The sequence below is a fragment of the Cylas formicarius genome, unplaced genomic scaffold (genome assembly GCF_029955315.1).
Source record: "Cylas formicarius isolate icCylForm1 unplaced genomic scaffold, icCylForm1.1 PGA_scaffold_8__14_contigs__length_24414737, whole genome shotgun sequence".
In the NCBI taxonomy this organism is placed as follows: domain Eukaryota; kingdom Metazoa; phylum Arthropoda; class Insecta; order Coleoptera; family Brentidae; genus Cylas; species Cylas formicarius.
The window spans coordinates 19,989,782-20,004,592 of record NW_026844361.1 but is presented as its reverse complement, the minus strand read 5'-3'; the positions used below and the strand labels follow the sequence as shown (position 1 = coordinate 20,004,592).

Sequence of the window (14,811 nt, the reverse complement as noted above, 5' to 3'; positions counted from 1 at the left end):
TTTTAACCAAAAAGTTGAAAAAATTGCAAAAAATAAATAAGGTTTAACAATTTAAAAAATGTATGTTTTATTTGTCGCCCTGATGATTTTAAATTGTGCATCCTAACAATATTTACGAATTCGAATATAATTTTAGGATTTGCGGTTTCCCGTCTTCTTTTCAGACATTTATCCAACAACCATCTCAAGACTATTCCACCGAACATTTTCCCACCAGAAAACCATCTGATGACGTTGTAAGTGGTGGAAAACTTTGAGGCTACGAATCAATGGTAATTTTATAATCTTAGGTCTTTGATGCACAACGCCATCGTCTCGATTCATCCAGATGCGTTCGTCAATTTGAAGTACCTGATCGAACTGTAAGTACTTCAGTCAAAAGGGCCAAGGAGGTCGGTTTGGTCACTTAACTTCAAAAATTCGGAAACTCGCGTTTTTTTTTTTTTTAATAACGGCAGATAATCGTTTTCCAGTCGCTTTTACGTCATTAATTATTTTCAGCGACCTGAGGGGAAATCAGATCGAGAAAGTCGACGGCAAAGTTTTCATCAATCTGCAAAGTTTGGCGATACTGTAAGTGACGTCAACAAAAACCAATTATCGCGTTTAAAATGGCAGAGCGTGGCAACGAGAATGCGATGTTTACAGATATCTGCAAAACAACCGGATTAAATATCTGCCAACGGATGTGTTTCCACCGCTGCCCGTGTATCAGATATCGCTGGCAGATAACAAGATCACCGTGATTGAAGAGGGCGCGTTTTCCAATCTGGCCTCCCTGAAGAGTTTGTAAGTACTAATATTATCCTCAATAGTAAGATAGATTTAGATAAAGATTAATATAATTACGTCACTCCGCTGTCTCTAGGTCCATTTTTTAATGGTAAAAGAACGTAAAAAGATGCTTTTGGCTCATTTAAAAGTATTCATATGTATTTGGTTTTAGTGTAAGATCAGAGCTAAGATCGATCTTCCCCATAGTGTCAACGGGATGAAAATGACATTTTATCAAATAAAATAAATTTCTGAACCTGACTTGATATGGAAACCTCAAAATTAAATATAAAAAAAATAAAACTAACTCTAATGAAAAGTATATACTATACACAATATACAACACCACAGTAGCTTCCTTTTTTTGATCTCTATTACCTGGTAGCTTCGGCCAAACAGGTAAGTCGATATTAATAGTTTCACTATTTTATCAACCAATCTGGACTAGTCTTAAAAGAAAAGTAATTTAATCATAAATATTGTAGTATAAGATTGCCTCGAAAAATTTGGTCATAGATGCTAGTTGTAAGACTTTTAAATTAAAGAATTCGGAGCGAGCGAAAGAGAGAGACAGCACGTATTTACTCTCTTCATCGTGCTGCGGTTGCACAGAGGCATGGAGTGCACATATTCCTCACGCTTAGGAAAAACAAGGATAAATTAATTTATTACAGAGCAGTGTTTTGAACATATATATTTTATTTTTTTCCATAATAGAACATGACGAAGAAATAGGGTTTTTTGTGTATAAAAAAAGTAATTGATTTTAATGAAAAATATTATAAACATTGCTCTTTAAAGTTGTAATTTCGACGATTATGAGGTTTTAAATACGCTCACGTTGAGTTAACTCAAATTCAACTCAGTTTGAAGGTTATCACTCCGATTGTTACAAAAAAGGAACTGTTTAAAAAAATGCTGAGGATTTTGATGCATTTATTAAAAATCTTGAAGTGAGTTTATTGTTCATTTTTGTATTTTATTTACATCAGAAAATTTTTTCTCCACCCATTTTGCTTTCATGAAGTATCTCAAAGTATTCCAACTGAATCGAAAATTGATGAAAGTAAATTCAAACTCTGAAACTGGAATTTTTGAGATTAAAATTGTATTGAAATTTTGCATTATTATTTGAGAGAGACCAGATGCCTTTAGAAACAGATGATATTTTAGAAAATGGTGACGGTTCTTCTGTCTTTTCCACGATGAGAAGTAAATACGTGCAATCCTTCTATTTCTTATGATTTTATTTTTTGAGGCAACCTTAAACTACCTTATTTATAATTAAATTACTTTTATTTTAAGTCTATCCCGGATTGGTTCCATCAGCTTACCTGTTTAACCGCAGCTACCGGGTTACAGGGACCAAAACAAGGTAAGCTGTTGTAGTGTTACATATTGTCTATAGTATATACTTTTCACTGGAGTTGGTTTCGTAATACGTAATTTTAAAAAATTAGGTATTTTTTAAATTTGAATTAAAAATAATCTTGAACATTTCACTTGCGGTTGCCATATCAAGTCATGTTCAGAATCTTAATTTATTTGATAAAATGTTCGGATACTCCACTATTTCATCCGATTGTGTGAAATCATTAAGAATGTTGTACTGTTGTTTATTGAATTTGTAGAATTTACACCAAGCATTTAAAACCAGTCTCTGTTATAAACACCAATTGCTTACACAAACAATAAGCATATGCAAGTGACGTGTTTAAAAATGGTAACCGCTTGATGAACTTCCCGAGATGGTCTGTAGTTTCCCCACGTACCGCGCTACTTATTTTCCGTCGAAGTTCGACCGACATTGATGAATTGCAAAAATTATGTCAATCCGTGTTAACGAACAGAGAAAGAAAAAACTTGGCAGGTTTAAATTTTGCCGGTTCTTTTTGCTCTCGGATTGAAATTCCCCCCTAAATCGAATTTAAGTAGCTCGCTATCGACTGACAAGCGTATACGGCAGAATATAAAGGCCGTCGGGAAATTCAGAAGTGGGATTAGAGTGTTGATGAGATTCGTAACAAAGAAAAATTATTAATTAACCATAAAGTTTGATGAATTTGCCGTTGGGGTTTCAAACTTTCGACTGTGGCTTTAAAATGTCTCCAGTTTTCAATACGATCTATTGGTTCCATTGAAATTTGACATTCGAGAGACGTCACTGACACCATAAGACCCTCTATCGTCTCCAAGTTGAATTCGCTATGATTTGACGCACAGCAGCTTATAGCTTTTATGCAGGTATGGTCTGTTCATCGATATAAGAAAGTGACCAATTGCTTTTTAATGGGATTATCCAACAAGATTATTAACTAAAATTTCGGAATTCAGGTAAAATTGTGGTCCATAATAGAAAATATTTTTATACCTACCTGTGTTTAATATTCTTTAGTTTGGTATACTACTTAGTTTAAGTATATTAGTAATTATTCTTATTTCGTGTGTAATACAGCGTGTGTTGAATAGTGTGCGAATTATGCAAAATATGTGGGAGTCGAGTGTATCTCAGGAGATGCTCCCGCCCAAATGTAGAAAACACCGTTCTATTGAGACTAAGGAAGTTATAAACAATATTTATTTGGCTCTCATTGAACGTGGTGTCAGCAAGCAAGCATTTATAGAAGAAATGGCCACATTGACGAACATTCCAACATGAACTGTATAGAAAATTGTGAATAATCCCATTTCAGCGAGGAAAAAAAGAAGCGATGCTGACATTTTCTCGAGTGTAGATGAAAGTGATCAAGATATAATACTGCGTAAAATTTAGCAGTTATACGAGGAACAAAGCGTGTCTACATTAGATATCTTAATTAGGAGGCTTGAAAAAGATGAAACCGGTGTCAAATGTGGCAGAACTACCTTATGGAAGTGTATTTAACACATTGGTTTTTAATTTTAAAAAATTGGCAAAAGGCAAGTTTTAATTGAATCTTTTAGAATTCGGAAATGGCGACTGGAATATCTAGAAAAAATTAGGATTTACAGAGAACAACAAAGGCCAATTATTTACTTGGATGAAACCTGATTCGACACTTATGATACCCCGGAAAAGGGTTGGGTCGACTCAACTGATAAGTGTGAAACAAACGCGCCATCAAAAAGCGGTAAAAGAATAACTATTGCATGCTTGCTCTAAAGATGGTTGGATTCCAAATGGACTTTCTCTGTCTTTAAATTTTTAAAATTTAAAATTTAAACATAAATAAATAAATATTGTTTAGTATCTTTCCTAACAAAACGCAGAACAATCGTCTATCCATATTGCAAATAATAATTAGAACAGGCGATGATATTTATAAGTAATTTAAGTAGGTAATAAAAATAATTTGTAATTTTATTTTAGATTTAAACATAAATACATACACAAATAAATAAATATTGTTTAGTATCTTTCCTAACAAAACCCCAAAGATTTATAAAAATATAAACTATATTATATTAGAACCTTTTTAAATTCGACAATCCGTATTTTTGAAAATATTTATTGAAACTCTGGGCGATATGAAAATCATAGTAAAACTACATATCCTAGTCAACGATTCCATGAAAAATAAAATTTGGGAAAGCGTAATAACCCAAACAATAGGTACGAAATTTGCACAAAATATGTTTCTACATAAACCATTAGCGAAAATGAATACGTGACTAAACTTTTAATGAATATTGAATCGGCATAAAACTCTCCGTAATGAATGCAGATGAATGGCGAATTAATATTTGTTTTGCATTTGATGTGCGTTCTGTTAATAATAGTTCCAAAAGTAATTATTAAAGGTCATACAAAACATTTTTCGAACTGCTTTTGGAACTACTCGCTACTCTATAATTTTTTTACAATTTCTTACATTATTTCCCCCCTTATTCACGTTTTCTGCTCGGTTTATACAAAACCGAAATGAATAATTCTTAAAAATCGGTATAAAATGTATTTTCGACCCCTTTTAAATCGAGACGCTCTCGTAATAATAAAAGGGGGTCAATTTGACGACGATCTTTTTAAGCGAACTCGACCCGATTCGAAATTGGAACAAATAAACGATGTTCTCCATTTTGTGTCAATAACCCGGAGTGTCCTTATAAAATCGCCTCGTCCCGATTCTTAAGGGCGGCATTTTTTTAGCCTCGGGGTGCTTGACTGATGACCCTGAAAGCAAGACATCCCCAGAAACCTTAACGATAAAACGAACGACATATACTGTACCGGATAACAGAAATATTATAGTACAATTTTCAGTTATATGGTTTTGACTTAAGGTTCTTCTTCTTTAATTGCTCATGCCCTGGTTTAACGATATCCAGACTATAATAATACCTATAATATCCTCCGTTTTGTTTGTTTTAATTTACAAGAGAACAATTTTTACAATCTTTTTAATAACAAAATTTAGGATAGTTACCCTTTTCAAAAATATATGCGATATAATATGACGTTTCACTTTTAGCTTTCTTTATAACATTACTAGCATTTTTTCATATTCATTAGGGGGGGAATGAGGGGTGCTCCCTATTTCTCGGGAGCAAACCAATTCTACCCTGGATCATTATTGTTGAATTTTAGGAAATAAAAATGTTGTAGGCAAGGCGTCATTCAAAAATTTTATTATATTCGTCATAAATGATAGAAATCAGAAAAAAGACAAGATTATAATATACAGATTTGTTTTTTTTTGTTTTTGTGCTTTTTCACGATATTTTTACTACTTAATTAATTTATAACTATAACTAACCAAAAATCGTAATAATAATGGAGGACTTTAACGAACTTGTGTACTAGGACATATTATCAATGTTGGTTTAGAGGAGACTCTGCAGGAGGTTGAATCTTCTTTTCTTAAGGTACCAACTCCATTCAATGAACATCGGCAACTATCATGGCAAATTGGTTTGGATCTTGCGCACTCCTCAGCAATGTATGGGAGTCTAGCCCTGTCCAATCCCTCACGTTCTTTAAACATGAGCCTTGTCTCCGCCCCGGCCCTCGTCTACCCACAATTTTACCTTCTATTATAAGTTTTACAAATGCATACTTGTTGCCTCTCATGATCTGTCCGAGGTAGGCCGTTTTCCTTTTCTTAATGATGTTTATGAGGTCCCGTTCTTTGTTCATCCTTAGTAATACCTCTTCGTTATTTACATGGTCAGTCCAGCGTATTCTCAGCATACGTCGATAAACCTAACACCTCTGATTTGTTTAGCGTACTAGTCTTTAGCGTCCACGACTCGACCCCATACAATAGCACAGAAAACACATAGCGTTTAACGAAATTATACCGGATTTGGATGTTAAGGCTTTTGTCACTTAGCAAGTTTCGCATTCTCAAAAATGTTGCTCTGGCCATTTCTATTCTTGTTCTTATCGCCACATCAGGATTTAGATCTTCTCCAATCCAGCAACCCAAATATCTAAATTTCTGCACTTTTGATATAACTGTCCCGCGTATTCTTCGGGTTCGGCTTATTACAATCGTTTTTGTATTTATTTGTAGCCCCATGCGGTCACTTACCGTTGTTATTTTATTTATTAGATTTTGCAGACCTTCGGGACTGTCCGCAATTATAGCGGTGTCGTCCGCATACCTTAAGTTATTTCAATTGTTCAATAACTTGTGTTAATCCTTCTTTGATTCATTTTATTAGAGTTGATGGCAAACACCACGAAACGGGAACGAAAATAAAATATAATAATGACATTACCTATTTTTTTGCTCAGTTGACTATCAATATCATAGAATAATATACCTGGGGGATGTGATTAAATTATTGACGTCCATTGGTGGAAATCCTGTCGTGTCCTGTTTGATTTCTATGCCCCGACTTCAAGAATACGAATTTTTGGTTTCCAGAGAATTTTTGGGGGTATAGAAACCGTAAAATCTCCCTGAATAGTGAAATTCCTTCGATTTTCAAGAATAACCTGCAGTGTACATGACGGAAAGCTAGAGCGCGACACTGGTTTCTATCACGGATACCCTTCAATTTAATTTGATTTTATTTTTGTTTACGTTCGTCGGACCGCTTGTGGGTCTCGTTGAGAGCCATGATTTATCCAGTCGGAAAGCTCCGTCCATATTGCTTTATTACCGAAGTGTTTGCACAGCGAAATGATTTTTTAAGCAACTTCGACCCGAATACGATGTAGAAACACGATTCATAGCACGTTGAAGTTATACCAGATAAATCCGACTTAAAGAAACGACACAGCTGGGACCGACTTTTATGGCGCATGCGCAAAACTAAGTAACAACGCGCATGCGCGATGTGGGACAATTTTCAGGATGACAGGACGACTATGTGTTATGTATTGTTTACATAGTGGGTCGTTTTACAAGCTTCGGCTTCTCTACTTTAATAAAGATATTCTGGACACAGCAATTAAGTTATAACTTACCAATTCCTTAATTCTCTCCTCAATTTCATACCGTACGGTAGTTTACTGGCCTGCCCTACTTCGAAAGGGCAAGGTTAGTCTTCAGAATGTCTGTCTCAGATTCTCATACAACATTCGTAAATTTGATCACATATCTACTAGCCTAGAGGATTCGTCTTAATTAAAAAAGTAATATCTCTCCAACGTCCGACGTATCTTTTTGACAAACTTAGTCGTGGATCAGATATTCAATCGGTTAATACTCACCATAGGGGTGCTGTTTACCGTTCCCAAACATACTTCAGCATAGTTTCAGCGCCGTTTCACCTACAATGCTATCAAGGCTTACAACAAACTTCCTCTCCAACTGAGATCAATCGCCTCACTAACTTCATTCAAACAAAAACTTAAACAATACATTTATCATAATAGAGAGCGATCATAAAACTAGTAACTATCAAATTGTACCATCTTGAATGAATGTCAATGTAATTTATATGCTATGTTGGATATCGTCCCCACAGTTATATATTTTTGTAAGATATCTCCTTCGAAACCGAATAAAGGCCCTTTATTATTATTACTATTATTATTATCTCAATTAATTATTATCAAGGACCAAAAATCTTAGATGGAATATAAATAATGGAATATAAATAATAAATAACAACTCTACAGTTGCATTGAATTAGCAATATTTGTACTTTGGTTTAAACGGGCTGGTAGACAAATGACTAGGTCCGCTGAATTTTTTTTTTCATATTTGAGCTTATTAAGACTAACCAAAACTTCTCTGACTTATCGCTGTCTCTATTTCATCCCCTCGGCTAGCATTTTATGCGATATTTTTGGAGAAATTCTGAAATAAATGTAGCGTTGGTTTTGGTCTATTTTGTCAATTACCGCGTCGTAATCATTTTGGTTTGTCAAAAAGCGCGTTTTGGGCGCTGGTAGGAGTCAAGTAAACAAAACAATTACTTCGGACTTTACTTAAGATCGCCAGAAATTTCAAAAAACATACGCGTGGGAATCATACAAATTTCTCGAAGTGAAATATGTAGGATTGCTTTCCAATGACCAGTTGACGTTGAACTGATGGCCGTTGCAATGATCGCCGGTGCAACTCTTACAGCTGAGGAGTCTGCCCGTTTTACTTTTGAACGAGGCGCAAAAATCCGTTGCATTGCCGTTCGGTTCGAAGCATCTTCTTTCGACTATTCCCAACGCTCCATCTTAAACACAATTAGATTAGAACTCCGGTGGGAGGTGTGAATAAAAACGACGTACGTTCTAATACTTTCTAATACATTTCCTAACACAGTAAATACTTCAAAACTAAGAAGAAACTTCATTTGAAAGTTTTAATTGTCTTGGAAGACAACTTATCATTTCCGCGACAATCTTTGCTGCACAAACAAAAATCAGGTCCAATTACATTTTCTAATTTTGGCAAAGAATTTCAATTTTATTTATTTTGTGATCATTTAATTAATTCTTCTTGGAAATTTTAGATACGACCCTGCTCATTTTTTAACGCCATCTCATGCTACGTGAAATCAACGTTTTTTTGTGATCTAAAGGGATTTTACACTGAATCAGATTTTCAAATATGAACACAATGGAAACAATTCTTATAGAGATTTTTTTCCGTCTAAATTAAACGTAAGTCCATATACATCTTACTTGTAGATTACTTAAGGGTAAATTGATTTATTAAATAGTTGCCAATAGCAGTAATAGTTATGGAAGATATACCATAACGTGTAGGAGATAGGGAAGGTTGTATAATAATTTTAATTTGTAAGGTGAATTTGGAATCAAACATAATTAGTAATATATATAATTCGAAATTTAACGTTTTTGTCGAAATTATTCATATCTGTATCTGGTCCAAACTTAAATGTTACAAAACGAACAGTTCTCTTTTTTAGAATCAGATAAATTCTTTTTTTCTACTCCCGTCTGTAAAATAGCACGCGGGAAGCGTCGTTTTACCACGTCAGTTTCGTTTCTCACGAATCCGAGCAACTTCGGACATGTCCGGGATTTTACCGCACGGGTTTGGGAGCAATCGGATGTTTTCGGAGATATTTCCCACGCTTTGAATTTTGACCTTTGCCAATTCTGGCAGTCATGTCAGTGAATGTATTCTAGTTTTGCGAAAACGTACCCAAAAACTGACGGTCGTATGCAACACTCGTGAGTCAAATGCCGTTTACCGCACTTGTTGCATAATATACTATTTTCTAATGGCTGCTAATTAAAATATACACTTAGCTATAAGTAACGCAATATTTTAATTAACGCGTGAATAAACCAATAGGCGCCTTTGCCTATTATTTCACTGAAATAGAAATCAGAATAAATTTGAGTGCCCTTAGGAAAAACAAAATTTAAACTAAGTAGATAACCGAAAAACCTATCCTATGGTTTCATTCCATCACAAGGGCATTTTAAGGATTTCAAGGCGCCCAGTTCGTGTTAAACACATTAAAATATTAACAAATTCGTAAAATCGTTTTATGTGCATGAAGACCTCGCCTTGGGCGCACTTGAATACGGAAAAATATATTCTAATAACAGGTTTAACGAAGTAGAAGTTTGGATTTTTTTTAAATTTATTTTAAAATTAACTGTGTGTAAACTTTTTCGTGGCCTAATGGTAAACTACTCTTGCCAAAAACATTTTGCAGCATTCAAATCTCATTTGGAACATATTATTCCATATCCTCTACAAGAAAGTTCAGATTTTCAGAAAAATTACATTTTCTTACATGAAAATTGTTTCGACAACACCGTGTCTTTATCAAATGAATATATAATTTCGTGAAAATCTGAACTTTTAGTTCTTATTTATTTTGATAAATGGATTTTCATCAAGTAAAAGCCACCTCAGTTCAATACTTAAATAAAGTTTTCCTACTCTTAAATTTTGCAAAAATGCCTTGTTTTTGATAAATTTCTATTTAAAAAACAGGAACATTTTTATTCCCCAGGGATAAATCAATTCTATTAGTCATGAATGACAGAAATGGAAAAAAAGGCAACATTATAACCTACTAGCCTTTGATATTTTTACTACTAAATTATTATCTAGCAAAAAATCGAAATAATAAGGGACTACCTTAACGAAATTGTCGTCGATTTTGAGGAAGCCCTGAAGCAGATTGAGATTGAAAGATACATACTTTTAGACAGAAACTTTATTCAGCAATTTAGACTAACAAAACTTCCTTCTCAACAACTTTTTATATTTAAGGATTTCTTTTATATACGAAATCACCAGCTTTTTTGTTTGACTCTAACTTTTCTTGTATTCGTTTTACTAGCTTAAACACTAGGTATCTTGGAATAGGCTAAAAATCATATAATAATATAGAACGTTTTCTTCCTGTTTCATTTCCCAGATCTCAGGAATATGGGTTTTCGAGTTCCAATGAAAATCTTAAAATCTCGGTGGCGAAACATTGTACGGGGCGCGTGTTTACCGAGACTTGTTAGTAGGAATGCCAATTAGTAACTCAATCAGTAAACATTACGTGCGCTTCCTTACTTTGGTACATAATAAAAGCTTCGTAGCATTGGGTGGATCGTTGGCTACACGATACGTCCATTCCGGGAGGTAGCAACTGACCGCAATACGATTGTGGACCGCCGTCACAGTCGAAACACGTCAAAAAGTACCCTGCGCAAACCAAAACACTAAACATCGTAAATTACCTATTAAAATTTTTCGTTCTCAATTTGTAATAACTTATACTACTATTGAAAAAGAAATTAATTTTTCGCGGAAACTAAGGCGCTTCCAATTTCTGAAAAACGGCATTTCTAATTGCAAACGCTTTATGAGTGTATACGTTATCCGATCTTCCTAAAGCGAAAATATTTTATTGGGTTGTTCGGAAAGTCATTTCGTTTTTTTTTGGGGAACATGAAAGACAGTTTTCGTATAATGAATAAATATTTTATTAAATTATATATTGGCCATTCTGGTCCCACACCTTTTGCCATCTTTCGCCATCTTTCTGGCAGTAACATAATTCCCCTCTCGTAAATGTTTTGGTCCTTGCTGGCAAAAAACTGGTTCAGGTGGTTTTTGACATCTTCATTTGAGGTAAAGGTTTTGCCATCCAAAAAATTTTGTAGGGACCGGAACAAATAATAGTCGGAAGGCGCCAGATCTGGAGAATATGGTGGATGTTGCAGTACGTCCCATTCAAGCTGTAAAAGTTTTTGGCGAGTGACCAAACTTGTGTGAGGTCTCGCATTATCCTGGTGGAACACTACACCCTTCCTGTTGATTAATTCGGGCCTCTTCTCTTTAAGTGAATCATTGAATTTGTCCAGTTGATGACAATAAACTTCTGAACTAATCGTTGTATTGTCCGGCAAAAGCTCAAAAAAAACGATTCCTTTGACATCCCACCAAACGGAGAGCATCACCTTTTTTTGGTGAATGTTGGCTTTTGACACGCTTTGAGCCGGTTCATCTTTTCTGCTCCATGACCTCTTGCGTTTAACATTGTTGTATACAACCCATTTTTCGTCCCCAGTAATAATCCGCTTCAAAAATGGATCATTTTCTTGACGTTTGAGGAGCGAATCACACACGTCAACGCGACGACACAAATTTCGCTCCGTAAGGACATGAGGCACCCACACATCGAGCTTCGAGGTTAAGCCCATGCCTTTCAAATGGCCATAAACAGTCGAATTCGACAAATTTAATCTCTCACCGATCTCTCGTGTGGTTATTCGCCGATTTGCATCAACTAATGCCTTTATCGCATCTTTGTCAGCTTCGACCGACCTTCCAGACCGTGGTGCATCTTCGACATCAAAATTGCCGGATCGAAATTTTGCAAACCAGTTCTGGCACTGGCGTACTGTTAACACGCCTTCTCCATACACATCATTTTTACCTTTTCTGAAGTAAAAAAGTAAAATATGACGAAAATGCTGCTTATTGCTCTCCATATTTAAAAGGGCACCAACTAAAAACTACTGCGTAGAATTAATAGAACTTTTCCACACACAAGCCTTGCAATATCAGCTCTCAAGACATATAATGATTATGCGGCTTAAGTGTGAAGTTGGTTTCGAAAAAACGTAATTAAGTCCTCTGGCGGGAAAAAACGAAATGACTTTCCGAACAACCTTATATTAAATTCTTGAAAAATAAAATTTCCCGTCGAATAGGAAGTTATTAAAAAATATTTTTTATTCATAAGTTCCACCCGTCTTACACCCTTTTGCGATACCAGTGGTTAGTATACTTATAACTTATTAATCTTGACAGCGGTAGAACAGAAAATTCAAAAGAAAATGGCCGTGTTTCTATTGGGAGCGCACAATTCCTAATGACATATTGTATTATTTTGATATTTCAGGCAGTGTTGCCAGTGAGGAATTATTCCTATCATCATATCAGAAAACATTTTCAGTTGACTAAACCAATTTGGCAACATTTTACCAAACTTTTATTGAACAAACAAGAAAATTAGCTCTAAGGGTAGAACGACTAAAGGTAGGCATTGATTTTTTTGAATTTAAAGTTGTCATTTAATTATTTTATGGTAACCGTACACCAGTGCCATGTATAACAGTGGCATCAAATCAAGACACAAACGGAAAAAATTGAAAATTCAGCATTTAGACAGAACTTCCGACGCACTGATTGGCCTTGGCCTCTCCCTGTTTATTCGAGAATAGGTCTTTCGGTTGGACAGACTGAGAAAGCGTTGATTCTATTTTATCATGACAAAAAATAATGGCTCTGGATGGAAATAGACTATAATAAACTTTCTTAAACTTAAATGTGGCTCTCACCCGTTTTCAAAAGCGACAGCACCACCAGAATCGTAGCAATCGGAAAAACCATACTCGTTCGGAGTATCGTACCTAACAATGTGCCGTCTTTTACAGTACAATTTAACGATAAACCTATACTTAACCGGGAATTTTATCGCCAAGTTTTTAAGTGCCTTTCCTTATTAGCGGTTCTGCGAAAAATAATTCAAGGGGTTGGGAGGGGGAGGTACTTAATGTCCATTATAATTTAAAAAATTGGTTCTGCTATGAACCAAGCCCAATAGGATATAGTAATTTTCTGGTCGCTATTTGTTGTCAACTTTTGATATGAAGATATTTTGATATGCCCGCATTTGTCTATTCACGCCGAGAGAGACATGATCAGATTTCCAAAATCTGGTTAACCGCTCGGTTGCTTATTTAACGGTTAAGCCGTAGGAAAGTATTATTTCAAACCAACTTACTTTCTTATTCTTTTATTACAATACCCTATACCAGTGTTCTCCAACCTTTTTTGCGCCATGCCCCACTGTAACATTTCTAAATTTTTTATGCCCCCATACCTAATTTTTAACATTAAAACATTGCTATCCAAAAACAGTAAATATAATAATTTAATTTAATGCAGATTTACTATATTAATTTAGTGCGATCCTTGCGCTTGATGCTTGCTGCACAGAGATTTTATATTAGGCTTCAAATTAGCCTTAATCTCAAGTCTCCACGTTGTCTTATATCCGGTCGATTTCTTTTTTATGAGTAAATTATTTACAACACTAAATCCACACTCGGCCAAATATGAAGATGGAAACGGTAGTAAAAGTTGCCATGTATTTTTGGTTGCATCTGGGTATTCAGTTAAAGCAACATCGCTCATTTTATATTAAATAAAATGTTTACTGCATTTCCGCGAGTTCTTCTTGATACTGCATATTTGATATGTCAGATAAATCCACTAATATTGTTAGGAAATCATTTTGCCTTAAATCGGAAAATCTTTCTTTTAAATCAGGGGATTGACAACAAGTAAAGCGGTATCAGTTACTTCACATTTTTTGAGGCAATGAAACTGTTCAATATTTTTATTGTTAATATGTTTCTGATATAACGTTATATTGGTAATGAAACCAAATATCTTTGCCTTTGCTTGGGCAAGTGTTTTATTTGGTCCTTGAAGTTGCTTATTTAATATATTTAGTTTTTCTGAGATATCGGCTAGATAAAAGATAGCCATCTTACTTCAGAATGAAGTAAAAGGCATATATATATATATATATATATATATATATATATATATATATATATATATATATATATATATATATATATATATATATATATATATATATATATATATATATATATATATATATATATATATATATATATATATATATATATATATATATATATATATATATATATATATATATATATATGTATATATATATATATATATATATATATATATATATATATATATATATATATATATATATATATATATAGATAGATTCAAATTCGCTATTAGAACTGATACCTTTTAATATCCATTATTATGTAAATTTATATCGACCATTTGAATGAAAATTATAACTAATGCGTTATTATTTATCATTCTCGCCCAAAAATAAATATATTTTAGTAACATTAAAAACTACTTCACTTCCTCAAACTATTTTGACACTTAAAACGCAGACAAACAATACATAAAATCGTCCTCGCTGCGAAAGCGGGTCTACAAGCGCACGTCGGAACCGCAAAGTGGTGTATTGTCTGACCGTCCTCGCAAATCTGACCCTTGCTCGCAGCTTCGCTGGCGGCCGTGATATTCACGACATGGTTTCACATTT

At 34.3% G+C, this 14,811-nt stretch overlaps 2 protein-coding genes across 6 annotated transcripts in view; one reads left to right on the top strand and one right to left on the bottom strand.

Annotated features, from left to right (window-relative positions):
- LOC132706598 (relaxin receptor 2) overlaps nucleotides 1–14,811 on the top strand; it is an 83,043-nt gene that overhangs the window by 46,165 nt on the left and 22,067 nt on the right. For 4 of the 5 annotated variants that reach the window (XM_060678016.1, XM_060678019.1, XM_060678018.1 and 1 more), the window contains exons 8-11: nucleotides 165–236; nucleotides 291–362; nucleotides 502–573; nucleotides 649–789. In XM_060678016.1, the coding sequence (XP_060533999.1) occupies nucleotides 165–236; nucleotides 291–362; nucleotides 502–573; nucleotides 649–789 (357 nt within the window). The remainder of the gene's footprint in view (nucleotides 1–164; nucleotides 237–290; nucleotides 363–501; nucleotides 574–648; nucleotides 790–14,811) is intronic. The other variant, XM_060678017.1, reaches the window with a different exon arrangement.
- Nucleotides 8,121–13,104, bottom strand: LOC132706599 (uncharacterized). The gene is made up of 3 exons (XM_060678020.1): nucleotides 12,977–13,104; nucleotides 10,701–10,832; nucleotides 8,121–8,379 (listed from the first exon to the last, which is right to left on the bottom strand). The coding sequence occupies exons 1-3, from the start codon at nucleotides 13,026–13,028 to the stop codon at nucleotides 8,156–8,158; spliced, it is 408 nt and encodes a 135-aa protein (XP_060534003.1). The 5' UTR covers nucleotides 13,029–13,104; the 3' UTR covers nucleotides 8,121–8,155.